The sequence below is a fragment of the Apium graveolens genome, chromosome 4 (assembly GCF_009905375.1).
Source record: "Apium graveolens cultivar Ventura chromosome 4, ASM990537v1, whole genome shotgun sequence".
NCBI lineage: Eukaryota > Viridiplantae > Streptophyta > Magnoliopsida > Apiales > Apiaceae > Apium > Apium graveolens.
In genome coordinates this window covers 298,606,025-298,630,420 of record NC_133650.1, presented here as the reverse complement: position 1 = coordinate 298,630,420, position 24,396 = coordinate 298,606,025, and the positions used below count along the sequence as shown (strand labels likewise).

The 24,396-nt window shown below is 33.4% G+C and overlaps 1 protein-coding gene across 1 annotated transcript; it reads right to left on the bottom strand.

Moving 5' to 3' along the window:
* Positions 1-11,241: 11,241 nt before the first annotated feature.
* On the bottom strand, positions 11,242-13,939 carry LOC141721332 (uncharacterized). The gene is made up of 4 exons (XM_074524229.1): positions 13,294-13,939; positions 12,644-13,093; positions 11,823-12,141; positions 11,242-11,709 (listed from the first exon to the last, which is right to left on the bottom strand). The coding sequence occupies exons 1-4, from the start codon at positions 13,699-13,701 to the stop codon at positions 11,573-11,575; spliced, it is 1,314 nt and encodes a 437-aa protein (XP_074380330.1). The 5' UTR covers positions 13,702-13,939; the 3' UTR covers positions 11,242-11,572.
* Positions 13,940-24,396: the final 10,457 nt, after the last annotated feature.

The window sequence follows — 24,396 nt, the reverse complement described above, 5'->3', positions numbered from 1 at the left end:
TAAAGAAAATGGGTTTTTAACCATGCCTATGCCAGATCAGTTGCATGATATCACGGTCCAGAGTTTGATGAATTTAGAGAAAAATAATCGGGATACAGAAATTCTTAGGAATAATTGCAATATGAGAGATATGGAACCAATAGAGAAAATACCAATACCTCTGAGTCAAAGAAAGGGCTCGTGGTTTTGGATATTGCAGGACAATGGCCAATTTACAGTCCGTAGTTGTTATAAATGGATGCAAGATGAGTATCATACAGTGAACTCCAATTTCTGGAAGCGGTTGTGGTAGCTAAATATCCCTGAGAAGGTGATTAACTTTATATGGACGGTCTGCCAAGGTGTTTTACCAACTGTAAGTGCATTAGCTATGAAGAAAGTTAGTAAGCATACAAGATGTCCTTGGTGTCCCAGTTGTCTAGAGAACATGTACCATTTGAATGTGATTTTGCTCGTACAGTATGGCTGAGTACGTGTCTGCAACAATTACTTCAAGTCACCACTTGTGATTCAGCAACTATGGTCATTGAGAAAGCTTTTGAGACATGTACAAGAGACCAATATTTACTAATAGACGTAATAAATGGGCCTGGGAGAAGACCAGTTGTTCTGCATTTGGGGTTCGAGCTTCTGCGCTTAACTTGCTGCAAGATTGGAAGGAGGCACATGTTAGTGAAATTGCTTACAGATTCAACAAATTTACATAATATCTATTTTATACTATTTTAGCTATCGAATACAGTTAATAGCTTTGGAGAAGCTCTAATTAACATAAATTTTTGTCATACTAGTTTGTTACATATATTAAGAATTTCTAAAATCTGAACCATAAAGGCCCAAATATTGTAGCTCATTAATATACAGCAGAAATTAACCAAGAAATCTGATAATCAACCATTTGGAAGCAAAGATACCCATTTACATGCCTATGAGATCAGCCATTGGCACATCAATGCCTTGACAGACAAATAAGCAAACTGAGAAAAGAAGTAGGAAATGAACTTACCACAAAACTGGTACAAATACTAGTCTAACTGGTGTCTTAAATTTTACCTCAAAACTGTTCCCATCAACTCAACTTACCAAATAATATACTCAATCCCTCAGGGGGAAATTATTGTCAATTTAAGAAATTGAGAAATCTTGGAGAGATTTTAATAGAATACATTTGCTTGGTTAATCATGATCCCCTACAGTTACATAAAACCATATTCTTTCAATCCTCGGAGCTTTCATTCTTGTCTGCTGCTACCGTCACCCCAACTTCAGCAGGCCTTTGTTGTTGCTTTCTGAATATTTATATATTAAATTAACAATATACATCATCATCGTCGTACATTATTGTCTACGACGGTCTCCCCAAGATATAACTTACGCAGTTTTATCCTCATTTCAAAGAATAAATAGGTTGTTTACTCACAAAAAACTCTGATTTGTGTGTGCACAAATATATGTGTCCTAAATAAAAAAATGATAAACAATGATATATAAAAATAAGTAACACAATACCTCCATCCATGATTTTTTTTTAATAAACGTACTTGCTTTCTTTAAATCGAAACAAAAATTAATACATCAGAGATAATATCCGGAGCAACATTAAACCACTCCTGGAAGTCTGACAGAGAAAGAGTAGTTTTCGCTAAAGTGTGAGCCACAACATTCGCAGACCTATGAACGTACTCGACTAGCACTGCATTAAAGTGCTTAAAAGGCTCCACATAATCTAACACAATCGTGTGAAAATATGACATGTCTTGCGTTCCTTTACAAGCATCCACTACCATTTTAGCATCTGTCTCAAATATGAATCTTTTGAATTCGAGTTGTTTGACCCATGCCAACGCCTCTTTTAAGCCCACTGCTTCTGTTTCTCTCGGTTGTAAACATACTGATTTCTTGCTTGCTCTAGCACCCACAAATTCTCCATTTTCATTCCTGATAACACAACTAACGCCTATACTCTCATCTGCTTGAAAGATGGCTGCATCAATATTGATTTTCACCCAACCGTGAGCTAGTGGACACCAACGTCTTGTAGTTGAACTCGTTACAGGGCTGTGATTTTGTTTCACCACTTGCCTATTCTTCCATTCATTAAGAAGATTAGTTGTTGATGCATGAGTTCCAAACTCTGATCCCTTAATCTTATCTCACACCCACATATTTCTTCGATTCCACAGACACCAACACACAATTGCTATCCAGGACAATTTTTCTTTAGTACATGTACTACCTAGAGAACATAGTACTTCTTTTACAGGCCCTTGACACCTCTCATGACTTATCTCCTGAATCCCTACTCTCGACCATACACCTTGAGCAAATGAGCAACCAAAGAGCACATGTTCTACCGTTTCATCTGCCAACATACACCAGGAACATATCGTGTTTATTTGAACATGTTTCACTGCCAATGCAGCCGCTGTAGGTACCACATCTCGACAAGTTCTCCAAATAAAATTTATCACTTTCCTAGGGAGATCCAGGGACCATAATTTCCTCCAAAGCACTACATGTACCTACAGCTGCTGCATTGGCAGTGAAACATGTTCAAATAAACATGATATGTTCCTGGTGTATGTTGGCAGATGAAACGATAGAACATGTGCTCTTTGGTTGCTCATTTGCTCAAGGTGTATGGTCGAGAGTAGGGATTCGGGAGATAAGTCATGAGAGGTGTCAAGGGCCTGTAAAAGAAGTACTATGTTCTCTAGGTAGTACCTGTACTAAAGAAAAATTGTCCAGGATAACAATTGTGTGTTGGTGTCTGTGGAATCGAAGAAATAGGTAGGTGTGGGATAAGATTCGGGGATCAGAATTTGGAACTCATGCAGCAGCAACTAATATTCTTAATGAATGGAAGAATAGGCAAGTGGTGAAACAAAATCACATCCCTGCTAATCTTCTATAACAGCTTTTAACTGTGAATAAACCAGTTTGCTCCAGGTTCCAAAACCACGAATCCTGCTGTAAGTGCAATGACACTGGAATGCGTTTGATTAACTCCCTATCTCTGGCGTTGAAAATAGCATTCAGCACGTCCTCATCCCAGCCTTCCATATCGTCATTCATTAGATTTGCCAGTGTTGCGTGTTCTAATTCCTGAGGCATAGCAGTCTTAATGTACCCATTTTGTAAGCAAGGTAACCAAGGTATTTTCAAAATATTTGTTTGTTCCTCATTTACAATCCTTCTTCTGACCCCTTGCTGTAACAGCTGCTTTGATTCAAGTATACTTCGCCACATAAAACTGGGGTTTGCACCTAACTTTGCTTCTAAAAAACTACTATTCGGAAAATATCTTGCCTTCATCAATTTCGCAACCAATGGATTGTCCTCATTCAATAAGCGCCATCATTGCTTCGCTAACATGGCGGTATTAAAATGTTCAATTCTCTAAAACCCAACCCGCCAACATGTTTACTTTTAAATAATCTATCCTAAGACATCCAACGTATAGCCCTACTCCTTCCATCATTCCCCCACCACATAGCATTCATTTATCATTGTATACCATTACAAACTTCATTTGGGATTAAAAAGAGGTTCATCCAAAATTTAGGAATTGTCTGCGCTGCCGTTTTAAGAAGAACCAATATTTCCCCCTTGGATAGTGATTTGCGACTCCATCCCTACAACTTGTTACTCACTTTTTCTGTCAAGAATCTAAATGTATTACTCTTGTTCCAGCCAATATGCATTGGAAGACCTAAGTATTTTCCTGGCAACAACGATTCCTGGACCTGCAATATTTCACAAATTCGATCTCGACAATCAGTGGTAGTATTTGGACTGAATGTCACTGCTGATTTTACGAAATTAATTGCTTGATCGGATATTCTTTCATAACGTTCCAGAATGCTCTTCATACTCCTTGCCTCTTGTGTTGTAGCTTTAAAAAACACATAACAATCATCCGCAAAAAGCAGATGTGATATAGACGGAGCCCCCTTGCTACAGAACAATCATGCATTAATCCAGCTTCCTCATGTCTCTTAATAATCGAACTTAACCCCTCCGCACATAAGATGTATAGGTTCGGGGATATTAGGTCCCCTTGCCTAATACCTCATTTTGGCTGTATATCCCCAAACTCAAACCCATCCTGTAGGAAGCTATACCTGATAGTTTGTACAAACTTCATGACCCTTTCCACCCATATACTGTTAAATTGAAATTTCTTCAGCGTACTTTCTAGAAACGACCATTCAAGTCTATCATAAGCTTTGGAAATATCAAGCTTCAACCCAGCTATACCACTCCTTCCATGTGTCTTTCTTTTAATATAATGGTTCAATTCGAAAACGACAAGTGCATTATCCGTGAGTAGCCTGCCTTCAATAAATGCGCTCTGATTTTCTGTAATTAAACTCGGTAGATATTCTTTCAATTTGTTGTCCATTACTTTCGATAGTATGCGAAAAAGAACATTACAAAGTGATATATGCCTTAAGTCTGTCATGGCCTGAGGCTGTGTTATCTTTGGGATCAGACAAACTACCATACGATTTACTCCCTCTGGCAACTCACCTTTATCCAGAAAACACCTACAAAATTCCACCACATCTTCGCCTATTATACTCCAATACGCCTGATAAAGACATGGATTTAATCCATCACATCCAGGTGCTTTCTCCGGATACATCGAAAAAACGGCTTTTTTAACCTCTTCACTAGTAACAGGCGATATCAACTTCAAATTTTGTTCTTCTGTCACTTGATTTATCTTCTCCCTTTCAGATAAACCACTTGCCCTTCATGTTGACTGAAACAACTCTTCAAAGTAGTCAATAATGATTCTCTTTATCTCCTCATTATTCTCCTGCCACATACCCTGCTTGTCTTTTAATTTTGTAATCTGATTTTGTTTCTTTCTCCCAGAAGCATATTTGTGAAAAAATCGCGTGTTTTGATTACCCTCTTTCAACCAAAATTGTTTTGCTCGTTACTTTCAATAGACTTCTTGCTTTTCCAATAATTTAAGAAATTCCCATCTAGCCTCGTTATACTTTCTCACACCATAATCATCTCGCCGAGATCTAAACTTCCTCATCTCCTTTCGATAATATTGGATCATGTTTCTCATCTCTCTTACTTTTCCACCCCCACCCCCACCCCCATTCTTCAAGTTTTAAGCAACAGTACTCCACCTTTTCTACAATAGACCTCCCTGCATTTTGTGTCCAACTATCTTGCACCAATTTACTACACTACTATTCCTTAATCCACATGTTCTCAAATTTAAATCGTCTAGTCTTTGGAACAAACCTCATCCTATTCAACTCCAGAAACAGTGGCATATGGTCCGAGGTTGAGACTTCTAACACTTTAACAATAGCTTGAGGGAATATATTACGCCACTCCTGATTCGCTAACCCCCTATCCAGCCTTTCTTGTACCCACCTTCGGCTTTCCTTCGACTTCTCCCACATATATTCATCTCTGATAAATACAAGATCATTTAATCCACTCTCATATACAACTTCTCTAAACCCTTCTAACAGAGCTCTTTCACGGCGCCTGCCTCCCTTCTTCTCATGTTCATGCATCATATCATTATAATATCCGATCATACACCACGGTAGATCCGAAATTGCAGCTAAGTTTCTAATTATCTGTCATGACTCTCTCCTTCTTCGTCGTTCTGGACACCCATAAAACCCTTTGTACCTCCAACGTCCCACCTGGTCACAAGTAACCTCAAAATCTACAAAGTGATTACTACCCCCTTTGATTTCAACTCCTCATTCGTTCTTCCACATTAAAGTTAACCCCCCTCCGTGTCCTTGTTAATCAACAACAAAAGAAACAGCATAGTGAATCGCCTTACAAAAATTCTCTACTTTCTTTTTTCTAACAAACGTTTCTGATAAGAACACTAAGTCTGGCCTTAATTGATTTATGATTTCCTTGAAAAATCGAACTATCCGTGAATTGGCCAGACCACGGCAGTTCCAGGCTAAGCAACTCATAATCCTCGGTGGGCCTGGAAACCAGAGCCCACCCCATACAAGTTTTTTGGCACATGCACACCATTTGAGTTATCTCCCAAATTCTCATTAAGCCCATCTGTAAGCATATTGACAGGCCCACTCTCATTATTATCTTTGTCCAGCCCAACACGCCTTCTTTTGGGATCAAGTACTACATTTAAATTTTCAGTATTGCCGCCAACATCTTTGATTTTATCCTCCAGTATCTCCTGATTTTTTGTTTTAACCATAACTGCTCCTTTCTCGCCACCTTTTTCTCTCACAATCCCATCATGTTCCTCAAATCTCTCCAAAATTTTCTCTCCTCTATCTGCTGATTGACTTCCACCTGCTTTACCGATTTCCGACCACCCTCCTCCGTCTTCTACATTTCTCAGCCACCTAGCTTCCACATTATTCTTGTTATTTCGGTTTGGAGCTCTTAACCAAACCCCATAAGCCCGTTCAATCTCTTTATCTGGATTTTCATATACAATACCACATTCCCTTTCCGTGTGACCTATTACTCCACATACAAAACAAAAGTTCCCCATTCTCTCATATTTGAAATTAATCCAACTCCATGTCCCTCCTTCTCTTTTGATTTTCATACGTCTTTTCAATGGTTTCATAATATCAAGTATAACTCGGATCCTTACATACGTTTTCCACCCTCCAACAAAGTTAGCAGGATCTGATTTCACATATTTTCCCATGTATGTTCCAACATTCTTTAATATATTCTCATATATGAATCCGCTCGGTATATCATGCACTTGGACCTATATATCTACTTCATTCAGTGACACCAGATGTGGATCCTCTGTTTCCTGCAACTGTTTATACACCAATATATGTTGTTCGAAAGCCCACGGTCCACCATTCACCTTACGCAAATCCATAATATGAAAGAACACAAAAGAATACTTGTATCCCCCTAAATCATGTACTTCCAATCCTTCCTTAGGACGCCAAAGAGAAGCCATTAGATTCTGAATAGCCTGGAAATTAATATTTTTATCTATCATAAACTTTCCCACCAGCACAAACGATTTCTGCTTTTCCTGAACCTCATTCACTCCCACTGTTAATCCACCTCCCTCCTCATCTTCAATGGATAAATTGGCATAGAGATCCTCCAGAGTAGTATTCTTATGTGGACTCATCTTGTACCTAGGTGACCAAGTGTTTGTATTGCACATTTGAATAAAGAAATAATTGAAATATAAAATGATTTAACATAACTTGTCATTGAGACAAGACAACTCTGAGTACCCTTGAGAGAAAATAATTCTATAAGTTTTCGGCGCAATACTCCCAATCATCATTTACCTCCGTCCATGATTTTCTTCACATGGAACTTACCTATTCCGTGAAAAATCATCGGCCAAAAGTAATTGTCGTAAATCCCCAATCTTTCCCCTAGAGATTCCGCTCCAAATTAATTTTTGAATTTATCACCCACACAATATAAATATTATAAAATAATCCAATACTATCTCCGTCCCAAAATACAAGAATCTTTAACTTTTTACGCATTTTTTAAGGTGAATAAAAAGATAGTTTGACAAATTATTTTTTGAATTTTCTTTTTTTGAATAAAAATATACATATTAAATTTTAATTTAGAAAAAAAATTAGAAAAAATATACGAAACTATAATTTTTATACACCTTAAATTAAGGTAAAAGAATCAAATAAATTTATATTTTGGAACAGGAAATTATTATCTGACTCTACCTATTAATTCACTCGGAAGAGGGTGTTGTTGGTCCAGTAACATGCTCGTAACAACATTGTAGAGCCGAACGTATTGGTTCACTTGAAATAGGATGTTGGTCCATTAACATGCATGCGACCACTGTTTAAAATTTTTTATTTATGAACTTTTATAGAAAGACACTTTGTTAACGATAAAAAAAATTACTAATAAATTAATAACAAACTTAGTACAAATTTATATGAGATGAGAATTCGTTTACGATAAAAAAATATTACATGAATTATGTAGAATTATGTATGTACTTGGATTGATATAATTTAATCTAAAATATAATTTTATGTGCGATATGTCCCGCCAACCCGATTTGGGTTTACAATCAATAACGAATTAAAATCTTCTTGTCATTTAAAATGTTACTAGTTTCGAACAAGGGTGGCAGTGTATTAGAGCATATGCACCCCTCAACTCCATCAATTCATCAATTCATCAATTCAATCAATGGACTTGATTACTATTCATGCTGGAATCACTTTTTTCCTTAATTTTTATACACCCACATGACTCCATCAATCCATCAATTACTATTCATCAAATAAATAATTATATTATATATCATAAATTTATTTTCATCTCTATTATTTAATGGTCCCACAAATAGTATCCAATAATACATTGCTGGATAATTTCAGATTTTTGATAAGATTTTCGTTGAATCACATTATGACATGTGTCATGATCTAGATTTATACAAAGAAATGGAAGAAATCAACAAGCATTTGGGGATCGTATCGAGGACTTGGAATCAGCTTATATTCATACAATGCTTCAAAATGATTTGGTGGAGCATAACTGGGCAATGGAAGCTAATCAGTAGTTGTCAATTTATTATCTCTTGAAATGTATGACTTGACAATTTATAATAAATTAATTTTATTGAATTCAAAAGTAGTAAACATGGTTAAAATTAGGAAATATGGAACATAATTAAATTAAAAACATAATAGCTAAATCTAATCATAAAAATCATCATCAAAGCGAGGAACATAAGCACTGCTAGTAGTAGTCTCATTCACTTTTTCCATGATCTCAGCCTTCTTTCTTTTAAACCATTTTTTTGTATTAGGTGTCATTTGGCTAGTATCCATTGTCATGATCTTTGTTTGCTCCCTTAATTCTTCAATAGCCTCGTGTTTTTCCAATCTTGCTTCTTTCTGTTCCTCTAGTAAATCAAGTCTTGCCTGTCTTGCTTCTTTTCGTTTCTCAAGTTCTAACATCTCCCTCGACATTTGAAGGGTTCCTCGTCTCTTTTGATGTTGGCCTCCACTAGTTGTTTTTGATGACATTGCATACTATTGAAAATAGCCATAGACATCTCTTCTTTTTCGGTCATACGTTGCTTTCCTTTCTTTTTGGCATGTTTGGACGCCTTTACTCCCATCGGTCTAACTGGACTGGAAGGACTTTCTGTTTCTCGATTAGACTCTGGAATTGTAAAACCTTCTTCATCAATGCAATCATTACTATTCAAATTGATTGGTGATTCCGTTTGTGTGGAAAAATTTCGTTGAAATGGAGGAGAAGTAGTGGGAACGTCCACAAATTGAGGATGTGTTGCAACTGCTTCATAACATTCCAATTTGTCAAATGTCTTATTCATTTCCTTGAAATATAATCCTTGAGCCTGAGTTATCTGAAAAAATAAAAAAAAATTGGATGCTAAGTTATCACAAATATAAAAACGTATTGAAATATATATATATATATATATATATATATATATATATATATATATTTACCTCATCTACCAAATTGGTTCCGCTTGCATTATATCTACTAGCTTGATTTTTTGCACATTGTCATTTTTTTAGTGCTCTCTTCAATGGTGCCCAATGCGAGTCTAGAGTAATTTTTGAACGAGGTTCGGCACGAGGATTCTCTGGAGTGCCACTCCAATTTTTTGCATAATTCTCGTGAATTTGCCCCCATAAATTATTCTTGTTTGAATAGCGACCGGTGATCGGATTAACAGATTGTCGAGCCCACGAAATACATAATTGTAATTCTTCGGAAGGAAGCCAATTAGTACCCATTATATATTTAAATATATAATAATATTGAAGGAAAATAAAAATGAAAAGATAGAAATATGGGTGTTGTAAAATTTGCTGCAAATAATTACACAGAAGAAGCAATAGATATACACTAATATCAGACCGTTAAATAAATAACTGTTGCAAGAAAAAGAAGGAGACATGCAAGTGAATGCAGGTGGGACCCAACAATTGATGGCCATTGCAACGGCCATTAAAAATTGATGTTGAGGCTGCTGAATTAATGGAGTGTTGATAATTGATGGCCTCGATTTTGACGCGCTGCATATACAAATTAGTGTGCTACATTGATTTTTCTGCTGAATCACTGATTTGTTGTCCACGCTGCATATGCTCTTAGAGCAAGGGTGGAGGCCTGTGGTGGGCTCCAGCCCCGGACAAAAATATAATTTTCAAAATTTTTCATTTAACTCGGTTCAAGTTTTTCGAAGTCAGCCATGATAGATTGGCCCAACCCAGTTTATTTTATATGCAGACCATTCAGTAGGTATAGGAAACAAAGAATCAGTCCAGAAAACTGGAGCATTTGAGTTTTTATTGTCACTGTGTAGCTTACATGATTAAGTTAGGAATTTTTTTTCTGAAACTAGCTAGGCGAAATTTATTTCCTGGCTCCGAGCGTGAGATCATATCCTTTTTTTTTTCAACTTCAAGACTGAACTCCAACTCCCTTCTACTTCCACCCTACTGTGAGTAAGATTTCGGCTTGATTTCGAAGGCCATACCTCTCTGCTTTGAACAGGAAGTCTGGAGCAAAATGTTCTAAGAAACTACAGATTGCCAGAGCAGCATTTCAGTTTGTTCATTTTCTCCTGCAACTCCACGAGACTGTTAGTAAGCTGAAAAGGGAATAAAACATCCCATGCGTTTCTTGGTCAGACCAACCAAACCGGCAATTTCTAGCAAGTCTTTATACATTTCTAGAGTAAGAAGCGGAATGATAGAGATGAAATGAGAAGTTTTTCTTACAGGTGCGCCCAACAACAGCCCACTGGAACAATTTGCAATTCCCCCTTGCACAATTTGCCATTTGCCCATTCAGGAGACTTGTACATATCTATCAACACTAGTACATTGTGATGAAACAAATATGAGGATATCGTATTACAAAATTACTATTATTAAGCTATATTACATATCCTGTCACTCATCTGTACAAATAAAGAAGAACAGACCAAATTTCTGTAATGTTAATTTAGGAACTAGTTCAGATGACAAAGTATTACTAATATATAGATATGATCTGGCATCACCATTTTTACTATAAACATGAACAGAGGGGGCTCTTACTTACAAACAGTATATCGAAAGGATCTCAATGGAGTAAGACGGGGAAATTCAGGTGAAGAAGAGACTGAACATATATCAAACACAATTAGCACTTCACCTAAACTTGTGACTTCATCCTTAGTCCTTACCAAGAACCAAAATATGTAAAAAAACAGGAGCATATCAATTTTTTTCCTTTCTTATTTGCAATCGTGGTAGTTCAAAATAATTCTGTAAACGGTGGTATACATGATAATAAATGAAAAATATAGAGGGACAAATGAAACAATGAAAAACATAAATGAACAAATATCAAACATCTCCCAAAATGCTCAGCTTTTTGCAAGTCCAATCTTGCATTTTCTATGGCTTGGCTCAGTTAAGCGTTCCATGTGAGCAATTTCTCCTCTGCATCCGGAGATATGCAGGAGATATGCAGGAGGCAAGCAGATAAACAATTATCTTCCACATCAAATCTCGAACATGCATTTTTCTCAAGAAATACCAACAGTCTTCCCAAGCAACCATAAAACCAACGACAACTCAAAACCAAATATGGTATGAAGAGTCGTCCTATCCAGCATCCAACCAAACACTGTTATACCAGCTCTGTTGTTCTCAAAGTATGTCACTGAAAAATTCACATCAACAAGGGAAAAAAGGAGTCAAACGGTGAACACAAGAATTTATCAATCAAGAACTTGTGTTGGTGCCAATTAGGTCACATAATTAATTTATACTCACCTAACGCTTGTCTTTTTTGGAAAGATATGGTGCTATAGGCATAAGCAGGGAGAAGTTTAGTATTATCCAACTCATCTTCTTCATCTCCAACATCTTCCATATCTGACAAAGTATCATTGGATGTCACACCGGGGAATGATGGGTATTGTCCAACTTGTGCAAGTGGAGTTGCATCAGATTCTACTGAATCGAATGAGTCAATGGTGGCACACACATGCCACTTGGCTGCGAGGCTCGTTACTGCTTGAGCTTTGTGTGTTATTCTTGTTGCGCTCCTCAGTATTATCAATAACCCGGCAAGAAGGCTCATAGAGCACAGCTGCACATAAACCGGCCTAAGAATCAGTCTGCCACTATATTCTAGAATAAATTGACAAGCTTATCTTGCATTTATTTATATTTAAGTTCCCATCAAAATGTTAATCTATCAGTTTATCCAGTATGGTACTGTTCTAATTACAGATTACAGCTATACTTAAGTCTACTAGTTAGATAATGAACCACACCTGATATCAATTTTCAGCTAATCTCGCAGTAAGATTTGCTGAACCATTGATCTTAACAAAATTGAATTCTAATTTATAGTCGGGAATCAGATATTTGAGCACAGCTCTGCTATACAATTAACAAGCAAAGGGTAAGTCTTATTTGTTTTTAAGTAGGAAATTTATGTGATTGCTCGACTGGTTAGACCTTTCCGTGCTACATATTTACTTATCCTTCTATGTGCATACTAAACCGAAGTATCATCCTAAAGATAGAGTAAATACTATACATCAATTAAATTAGATAACTTAAGGATATAAAAAGATAAGTCTTACCGCAAGTTCACCAGACTTAAAGATCTCAAGATCCGCCGATGAGCGTGTGGTCATGAGAAGAGAGGCAAACTGACTAGCTGTAATGCCAAAGAGGGCAAACAATATAAACGCCCGGTACCTATGGCTAATAATCCGCAAATGTCTTCGAATTCTCAAGTGCTCACGCAACACAGTCTCCACATCAGAGTCGATATGGAAAATCTGAGCAAAGTCATGTAGCCTAAGAATCTGAAGGTAGCAAATAAGCCGGAACAGAACACAAACTAAGAAAAACACAACAATTCGATAGAGCCACGACATCAGCTCAAGAACACATGCCACAATATCACTAACAATAACATTTCCTAAAAAAGGTATTTGTGTTCCTCCTGAGCTGTACCACCAGATCTTATAAGCACTCTCCGCAGCAAAACAAGGTAATACAAATATGAAAAGAATCTTCAATGATCTCTGCAACAAAAAAAAATCAATTCATTTCATAAAACTCGAAAACTATCTAACAACAATTATCGGACCTACTTCATTTCATAAAACTTGAAAACTCGCAAACTATGTAACATAAATAAACTATCTAACAACAATTATCGGACGTACTTCATTTCATAAAACTTAAAAAGTCGAAAACTATATAACATAAATTATGAACGTACATTAAGCTGTTCGGTGTAGCCTTTCCTAACGGTCTCGCTCTCATCACAAAGTCTGTCGAAGAATAAAAACCTGCGAAGGCCATAACGACTAACGAATCGAGAGAGACAAAGAAAGGAGAGAGTGGAAATAGCGGAGAGAGACAGCTGGACAATTTTATCAAAAGGCCTTGAATGTCTGGAGTCGCAATCAGAACAAGCGAGACCGAAATAAGACAAACAGGGGACAATGATTGTGAAGAGGATGTACATGAACCAGGAAAAGAAAGTAGTCCAGGGAGAGGATTGATCAACGAACATCCATTTAAGCCAGGTTCGAAAACTATGTAATTCATCGGAAGCGTGTGATACGCTACGTGAAAATGCTTTTGATTTGTTCAGAAGGCTCTTTGTTGATCCTTGATCTCCCATTAAGTTTCAACACAACACAACTCAATGATTATTAGAGGTATGAACACTATTCTTATTAATAAGAATAGTGTTGATTTCAGCTGAGGTTATTGTTTTTGTTGAAATATATACGGTGTATGTATGAATCAAGATGCGTGAATTATGTTTGTGATTAGCTGTAATATCCTTTATATTATACAGGGGGATGGATGAGTTGAGGGGTTGTCTTTTTTGTGTTTCAATGGACCAGAGATTCACTAAGCTGTCTTTCTATCTTTGCTCATTGCCTTTTTTCACTAATCACTTTGTTCTAACTTTTTTGTTTTTAATAATTCTTTTATTTATAGAAATACAATTTTAAAATATATTTTTTTTGCTAATACACGATTTTACAATTCGATGCAACTAGACGAGAATTCAGCCAAGAATAACAACGAATACAACAAAAAACAGGCTAAAAATGAATGTAACAAAAATGCGGCTAAAAATAGAGATGCACAAAAGGCCCACCAGGCCGGGTTTTGATCGGCCCTTAAAAAGCCCGGGATTTGACCGGATCAGGCCGGGCTTTGATTTTGACCGGGTCGGGCCAGACCGAGCTTTCCGAAAATGTCATAGCCTCTTTGGAACTTCGAGGCGGGCCTAACCGGGCTTTTTTTCGGGCCGGATCGGATCAGGCCGGGCTTTTTCTAATTTAAATTGGATCGAGTTTTATTAGAGATTCTGAAGACTACATATGTTAGCAACTAAATTATCGTAAAAATGTATTAGTTTACATGGAATATTTTATGAAAACATTATTTCGTTGAAAACATTTAAGTTCGGCAAAAAATAAACATGTTTATAGAATAATATGTTTTATCATTGTTATCCAAATATATATAGTGTATTACTATATCTTCTTTCATTATTTATGTAACTAGCTCTATAACCCGTCCGAGGCGCGAGCATGACCTGATATAAACTATTATAAATTTTGTATACATGCTTGTGAAATAAAATATATTTCTTGTTACGAGAAGTTATTTTATCTGTGTATAGTTTTTATTGTAACGATCAGTTTTTTCGACATGTGTATTTATAACCAAAATGAGATACACAATTTCAAAACTCATATGATAATGAAATATGTACATGTTATATAATTGAAAAATATGGTATGGTGTGAATGTGAGATGCACTTTTTTCAATTTTGTATCAGATAATTAATAGATGATTTTTGTAAAATATGTACTTCAAATTGTTTAAATTTTTGTTAAATTTCATAATTGTTCTTGTATAAATTGAAATTCATTATTTGACAAAATCATGTTATTCAATTACGAAAAAATTGAGTTCATTTGTATTAGTTACCTTAATTTCTTATATCGTGTATGTATGTTTGTATGTATATATGTACTGTATGTATACATGCATGTATATATGTATGTATGTATGTATTTGAATGTTAAATGTGGGAAAATAAATTATAAGATAATTAATTTGACACAAGTACATGTGTATTCTGAACTTATAATACAAGTGTTATACGTATCTAAATAGGAATATGCTATTTATTTTTTCGTTCGAATTTAAGTTTTTTCTACTGTAAATGGAATAATTAAAATGTGACACACGACATTAAATGCAATAATAATTGATATATAAAATTATAATAATATTAGAATTTTAGTCAATACCTATAAAATACAAATGTAATTATAAGTATAAATATAAGTTCTTATTATACAATAATGGAGTAGTAATAAATATATAAAATTATTATTAATTAATGAGCTAGATGTAATTAATATATGTTATTATATTTGACACTTATTAGTAAATATTTATGAGGGGTAACTAAGTAATTTCAAATGAATAAATTGTCTCAATAAACCCCCTAATTGCTCTATTATATATACAGTGGATGAAGTATATAAATAATATTATTAATCACAAATATGTAAATATATATATGTTTAAAGTATTATTTATATTTAAAGTAAATGTGAATTCATAAATATATAAGAAAATATATTAGAATAATCAGATTTTAACCGAGTTTTTTCGGGGTTTAAACGGGCCGGGCCGGGCCGAAACCCGGGCTTTTAACCGGGTCGGGTCGGACTTTGCCTAAAAATATAGGGCCCGTCAAGGCCCTAAGCCCAGGCCGGGACCAGGCCGGGCTGATCTTGACCGGGCTTTGACCAGATCGGGCCGGACCAGATTTTTGGGTCAGGATTTTTTGTGCATCTCTAGCTAAAAACGAATATGAGTAATCTATGTTCAAATTTTTAATAACAAATATAATTCGAACTCGTTTTAAAAATTAGCGGATTTGGATCGTGCTATATATTTTAAATAAATAAGTCGAATGTCATCATTGCAATATTTGATTATACTTTTTCAAAGTAATTCAAATAATTTCAGAATACTCGAATATACATTTATTAAAGATATTCGGTTCGAATTTATAAATTATATTTATTATATATTTATATCTGATAATACATATATACTAGAATATTGTTCAACAAAATGATCATATTTTACTGTTGTGAATAATAATTCTAGTATTCTTAATTCGTAGTATTAATCTGACCCATTGGAATCTGTATTTACATTGGAATCCGTATTTTCAAAATAAGTAATTTGGGACTCAATCAAATTAAACTAAATTAGATACTAATAATCATATTCAAATTCAATTCAAAATTGATCAAAATATAAATAAATTAGTTCAAATTCGAACCAAATTTAAACGAGTATTTATAAATTTGGGGTGAATCCGATTAAACTATTAGTTGCACCTATTCCCCTCGTTTTTATCCATAGCTAGAACAATTTCAGTTATATTTTAAAGGATGTAAAAGACCTGCATGTCTGGTTGTTTTTTGTTTCAAATTGTATTTTTGTAAAAAAAAAATATAATATAATAAAATTACAAAATAAAGTAATTAAAAGGTAGAATTTTGGTAATTTTTCTAAAATTAATTAATTATGATTAATATCTATTAATCTTTCTTAGGTTTTTAAAATTTTTATAGTAAGAATTAGACAAGTCAATACTTGTATACGACACGTGAACACGGTACGAAACGACACTAATAATTAGTGTTTTGGTTAAAAAATTTGATATACGAACACAAAGGTACACGAACACGAAAAAATACGAATATAATCAATGTCGAATTTGGGTTTTCGATATAAGTAAACGGAATAAATAAATAGTTAAATTTTTAAAAATATTTTATATACTAAATACTGAATGTGAATTTTACTCATTCTAAATAACACATATATATTTAGTGTTAATTTATTTTTAAAACATTTTAATCGTGGATGTAACAAGCAAGATCAGGTCATTGATTTTATGTTTTTAATTTTTATTTTAATGTTGAACAATTTGTAATTTGATGTACACAAGAACATTTTCACTTATTTCATACTTTTGTATTCGGACCTTTGTTGTTTACTATTTAAGATCATTTAATTATCTACTACTTTTTTGATAATTAATTTTTTTATATAAAATTTGTGTACTTTAATGTACTAAAACTAGTAAATCCAAATATATTAGTTCCGGGTTAATATCACTAGATTCGTACACAGACGTAAATTCAGGTTGAGTTCGGATTTAAGATTTGATTCACGAAAATACGAAAGTACACGGTACGTTTGTACACGACATACACATAGAATGTTGTCGACTCTATTAACAATATGTTTTCTATTTTGTTAAATTCGATTTTTCTTATAAAAAAATAATTTTTAAGTTTTCATATATTTCTTAGAAGACAATTTATTTTAAATTGTCAAATATTTTTGAAAACCAAATTACTTACGCATCGTCCTAAAGCTAATTTCGCCAATTTTTCAATTCTCATTCGACATGATTGTGCCTTTTAGCAATTATTTTAATAATACTTTATCGCTTTAATCTAGTTTTCGATCATTTTAAATTTATCTTAAATTACTTTGTCAAACGGAACCCATACGGCTATATCAATCAGCCGCAAAATGAGGAATGCCACCTTTAATAATTGAAGAATACGATTCTTTATCTCCTTGTTGCGTATATACATCTTGTGGTAATTGTGTATGCTACCCACGGGAATTTGTTGCACATTCTCCGATCACTCCTATTTTTTTTACTGTACTTCTAGGGCTGTGAAATGACGTGGGTAGAACCGGATACCACGTGTTAAGTATTGTATCGTTTTATTTTTAAGGGACGTTTGATAACTACAAATTTTACCTCTGATCCTCTTCTAAGCTTATCTGGATTTAGACTCCATTAATGCGGGAATGTGAGAGAGTAGAGGTTTAGCTGTAGGTGGAGCTCCTGTAAAATAGAACCGGAGGGGGTGGCGGCCCCGCAACACCTCCGGCGTTAGATTGAGATGGGATTTTGGAGAAAAATGGTAAAATAAGAATTACTCAAATATATGTGGTGTGTGTATATGTGTAGGTGAATAATAAATGTCCCCTCTAAACCCCCTTTTTGAGAGCCTTTTATATGATTATAATTAGGGTTTAAGGGTTGATATATTGGATCCTTATCGTTGGAAGGTTCTGGAGTCGAGGCACGTGAACGTCCCTGATTGGAACACGTATCCAAGTCCTCCCTGTCATTGGAGTGTGCCGAAATGGGGTTGACGTATGACTGGAGCGCGATGGCCTGTGGGGACCTAAGTGTGGGAACATGTGATTCATGGCAGAAGGGAATATCCTAAAATGACAAGGCGTCTTTGGGTCCACTAACTTTCTGGGGTCACAACGTCCTGGGTCCACTAGCGCTCTGAAGTCACAACGTATAGCGCTCTGGAGTCACAACGTATTGAGATCCAGTGACATCTAGAGTCATATGGTCCATATTGAATCTGGACTCATTTCTCTTGGATTTTTGAAGTCATATTTGGGTCGAATTGTATTATGGCCTATCAATGTTTGGTTCGTACCAGGAAAACGAAATATATTAAAGAAAGTGAAAGAAGAAGAGAGGAAAGGAATAATACTAAATTGTTTTACTTGTTTGGTTCAAATCCGGAAACGAAATGAAAATTTACTTAATTATATTAATATTTAATTTTTCTAATATCATGTAATGTAAAAAGAGTCAATGTATTTTGTATTTATAACAATATAATTTATTTACATTAAAAATAAATTAATATAATTAATTTATAACATCTTTAATTTTTTTTAAAAAAATAGCACACAAATTATATATCAAAATTATTTTAAATTTATAAAACTAAATAAAAATTATTTTTAATTTTTGGAAAAAAATTTACGTATTAATCTATTTTTTGGATTGCAAATTTTAAATTATAATTAAAATGAAAAAAGAAAGTTGGAAAGAGAAAGCAAATACCTAGTTAGTAGTGGAGAATGGGCATGTAGGGAATTGGGGTAAACCTAAAACTGAAAATTAGAAACGGAATGACAATTTTTACTAAACAAACATCAACAAATGGAATGATCTAATTGATTGTCTTTCCCTTTGTTAATTACCCCTAACCAAACGCCTCTTAGTGTGTCCAGATTTGGCTTCGAGATCATATTATTTGGATACAAACTGATACCGAGTATGTTTGGAACAGATCCAAACCGAATATGAGCCGATACCGTATTTTCATTTTCTAACCAGGTAGTTTATGATTTACCGGATACAAGTCAAATATGATCCACTAACATTAAGTATCATTTTTATTTTAATTATTCAGATAATTATTGATATAAAATAAATATAATACTATAAAAATAATAGCCATGAAAGTCATACTTTATAACGGGTCAGTGACAATGTTCTTTTAATCATAGAGTTTAATTTTTCAATAATTTTCTACATTTTTAACGGGCTAGTGATAATGTTTTTTTAGGATTTGATTGTATGTTGTATTTAATATTATATGTTGTATTTAATAGTAGCAGTTAATTTTCTTTTTGATAAATATAGTTTATGTTATTAACTTTTGGTTTCCTTTAAAATTATTTATTTTAACAAATTTTCTAGTGCCTCATATTATTCCAAGAATAATACTTATTAACAAAGAATAGTACATGATTATCTGTGAACTTTCTGATACCATAAATTGTGGTTTTGTTACCTTTTAAGAGGTTTTTTTGCCTTCAATTTGCAGAATTTAATATTTGGATTATTAGTGCCTTAATTGAAGGTTTTTATATGTACTTTTAATGGGTTTATTAGTGTCTTAATTGAAAGTTTTTTATCTGTATCTTTTATGGGTGGTCTTTTAGAGGAAATTTTGTGCCAATTTGTTTTTATCAAACATTTAAAACACAATCATTTATTCAGGAATTACGGATCCGAACAATTTTCAAAATATACTAGTATTGTTCTCAGTGCATGTATAGAATGTAATTTTATAGGGCACTCTTTTTCACCCTAGAGTTTTTTCCCATAGAGTTTTACTTTTGCGGAGTTTTAACGAGATCTTTTGTGGGTTCAGACATTTAAAGGTGGTGTTATCTAAGTTTCCGGGAGTACTTGCTTACTATTCGGTTAGATGATATACTTTTGATTAATGAAAGAAACTCTATTCCCCTGGATTAATAACTTTATCTCCCGGTCTGTATTCTTGATATTTATATCAATGAAATTTTTTTCCTCACAAAAAAAGGTCATATTTTATAGGAATTAAAACTTATATAAGATATAAAAAATTATAAAATGATTATTTACTTACAAAAATAATGGGTTGAAAATATATAATATATATTGGGTCAAATCGAATATGAGACATGAATCATATTTGAATATTCGGGCATGATCATTTTGTAGAAAATAATATGAGACCTAATTTGAGTGAGCATATGAGTGCTCATATCTGATATCATATTTTATCCGAACTTAATTTTTAAGCCAGATTTGGATCGTTTATAAAACGGATATGATACATTTATCATATTTTCGAGTCAGATATAAGTCCAGATACCGGATAATCCGATCAATTCATAGCCCTAGTACTTCTTCACTTCAACAGATAAGGAAATGTTCGTGTAAAGTACCTCGTGAAAACATCCTAGACCTCGTTTATTTCGAGGTAACTTGATTACGTAACTTAAAGTTCCTTAAATTCAAAATGAGTTACACTGTTTGGTTTGCTGTATTTTAAACTGGATAAGGGAACTTCAAGTTTCATAATTTTTGTAGTTATCACAAAACATGGGAAGATAATTACCAAACTCCATCATGGTCACCACAAGTTATGTAGATATTTAATATAGAAATATTAATTATTTATCAAAATTAATTACGTATAGTTATATATTAATAATATTTTAATTATTTTGAAACTTATAACTGTAACTTAGTTATGAATAAGTTCAAGTTCCTGTATAATTATAAAAGTTGACGAAACAAACGAGCCCTTAATAAAAAAATGTTAAATCTACAAAATTAGTGACAAAAAAATTATTAAATGGTACTCCCTCATCTAAATTTGTTTTGTTTGATTTTTGATGGTTAAATTTACTCAATTTTGATCATAAATAAAATTTCATTGTTTCATTATTTTAAAAAATTGGAAAATAATTATTGAAGTAAATTAAACATGCATTCTAATAATATAATTTTTATATATATTTTCGATAATATACTCGATGAAATTTTAAAGATAGGTCAATTTGATCACAAAAAAATCAAATAACAAATGAATTGGGACAGATAGGTACGACAAATGAGCTGAAATTTCATACAGAAACTCATGCATTCTACTCAAAATCTAGGTATATTATTTTGTGCAAAATTTTGTATCTAATTTTATAGTTCTAGTATTTTTCATACCAAATTACCCTATCAATCTTATTATGCTATTTTACACTTTTTTCATTTTCTTCCAAATTTTATTAGTTGTAACTAATCTTTTCCGTGTTTTTTCCAAAAAAACAAATGATTTGTATAGCTACTTATATAATGATATTTATAAAATATAAAAGCAATGCTACAAATCTCAAAATAGGTTCCAAAATAATTGTCAAGGATACCAACTATGTTTTAAATTATTGGCCTATATTCTACGGTCTAATTAATTTTTAAGGATAATAAAACCAATAATAGATCCATAATTAAACATCTGAAATTTATTTTAAAAAATATTAAGAAAACTAACATATTTTCTCTTTATTGATACTTCCATTTGAACAAAAACAGTTTGAAACGGTAGAAGATTTTTCACAGCTTTTGGCTGCTTTTATTTAGTGAAATTTTTAAAAAATTATATAGAAGTACTTTTGACCTATAAATTGCTTTAGAGAAAACAAATAACCATCAAATCTCATCAAAGGTATTATTATTCTTAATTTTTTACATCAAAACATATAAATATCAAAAAATAATATCAAACGGTCACCTTCAGTGACGGAGCTAGAAAGTTTCGATAATGGGGGCTAAACTTAAAATCATTAAAAAAATCCCATTGAGTTATTTATACATTAAAATTGTTCACAAATTAGGTTTATGACAAAATTTAGTTACTTTTTAAAAAGTCGTTAAAAAGAGTAAAACGACTTTTTGCGATAGTAGATTTATATAGTAAAAGTTTTTTTAAAACTATAAAAATAAGAGTTTTAATATTGTTTTGAGTGTTGTTAATATGGAAAAAATATACATTATAAAGTCAAAATTATGATTTAATATAATATATACATATACATATATGTCAAAATACAAAAAAATTAAGATATGAATATACAGTATAAAATTTCTAATTTTATTTTAATATTTAGAGGTTTAAATATTTAATATGGGACTCAATAAATTGTTAAAAGAAAATTTAAAATTTGTACAAGTTATATACATGAAAGATAAAAAAAATTAGGATATAAATAAATTATAAGATAAAGCATAAACAATTATATAACATCTATATTTTTCTTTTAGTAAGGGAAAAATAATACTGAGCTTACTTTAACGTGCTATAGTCCCTACTATGTTCAACGTAACTTCGTCGTTGTTTTAATCTTAGACAGCGCGATGTCACGGTCTCAGAGTTCGACCCCTTCTAAGTCCAATCGTGCCGGCGTTTAGCGCTTGTCGCCCACCAAACGAACCACCAGACTAACCTTACCCCCAAGTGTCGTCATAACACTTTTTCAACGGATATCAGAGAAATGTAATATTAGAGACACACACTTACGAACAAAGATCCTTTCTTTATTAGTAACCCAATATTACAAAGTTGGATCCTCTTGATCCACGCACTAGCCCCTTGTTAGTTTTACAAAATTTAGCACTCATCCTCACTAGACAAGCCCACTTGCCTACTACTTGAATGCTCTCACTTTGCTCTCAATTCTCACAATCCCACTATTTCTCTCTATTTCGCACTAATTTCCTCTATTTCTCACCATATCCCTCTATGGCTCTCCAATGAGGGGTCTCACCTATTTATAGGTTTCTCCATCACTTGGAGAGAATTCTAAAACATGTACATCCTACATGCTTCTGGATTATTCCACTAATTATATATACATTATTATTGTTAGATATATTTGATAATGTCATGACTAATATGATTTATGTTTAGTTTTCAGATCTTACTTAAACAGGACAAATCAGTACTTAACTGAAATCAACACTTATACTGAAGTCAGAACTTAAGTCATCAGTACTTAAGGTTCAGGAGATATTTATCAGAAGATAATATCAGGACTTAAAGGAAACGTTCAGATAAGGAAGGCGGCTGATTGAAAGGAAAAGAAGAGGAAAAGAAGATCAAGACAAACGTAAGAAGAGATATGCATGAAGAAGAAATTATATGAAGAATAGAATATTTGGAAGAAAAGATATCTGATTGATATATTTTAGGAAGCAGAATTATATTCCATATCAATTAGCGATTATCTTGTAAATGTGTAGTATATAAACACAGATATAGGGTTTACACTATAAGTGTTATCATTATCGAGAAGATTATTAATTGTAACCCTAACAGCTCTCGTGATATTTGTTCATCACTGAGAGAGGACAGTTCCATACTGTAACATAATTTATTGCTTTGAATAAAGTCTGTTTTCTGTTACTTGTGTTATTAGAATTCGATTTGATTGTGCTATACACTGTATTCACCCCCCTCTACAGTGTGTGTGACCTAACAAGTGGTATCAGAGCCTATCTGTTAACATACAAACAGTTTAAGATCCAAAAACAATCATGTCTGAAGTAGAAACTCCAACTAAGCCCACCAAAACTGAAGAACCTCCAAAGACACAAATCCATAGCCGATATGAGGCTATTAGAGTTCCCATATTGAGACCATCTGAATATCCCATATGGAAGGTGAGGATGACTGTGTTTCTGGAAGCTACAGATCCAGAATATCTTAATAGAATCAAGGAAGGGCCTCACAAACCAACCAAGCTCGCAGTTGCAGTTGCAGGTGAAGCAGCAAAGTCAGTACCAAAGGAGAAGAGTGACTACACTGCTGAAGATATCGCATCAATTGCTAAGGATGCTAAGGTACGACACTTGCTGCATAGTGCCATTGATAATGTAATGTCAAACAGGGTAATGAACTGCAAGACTGCAAAGGAGATATGGGATGCCTTGAAAACAAGATGCCAGGGAACTGATACGATTAAGAAGAACAAGAAGACAATACTCACTCAAGAGTATGAACACTTTGACTCAAAGGCTAATGAGTCATTGACTGATTTATATGATAGATTTGTCAAACTCTTGAATGATTTGTCACTGGTTGATAAGGAGTA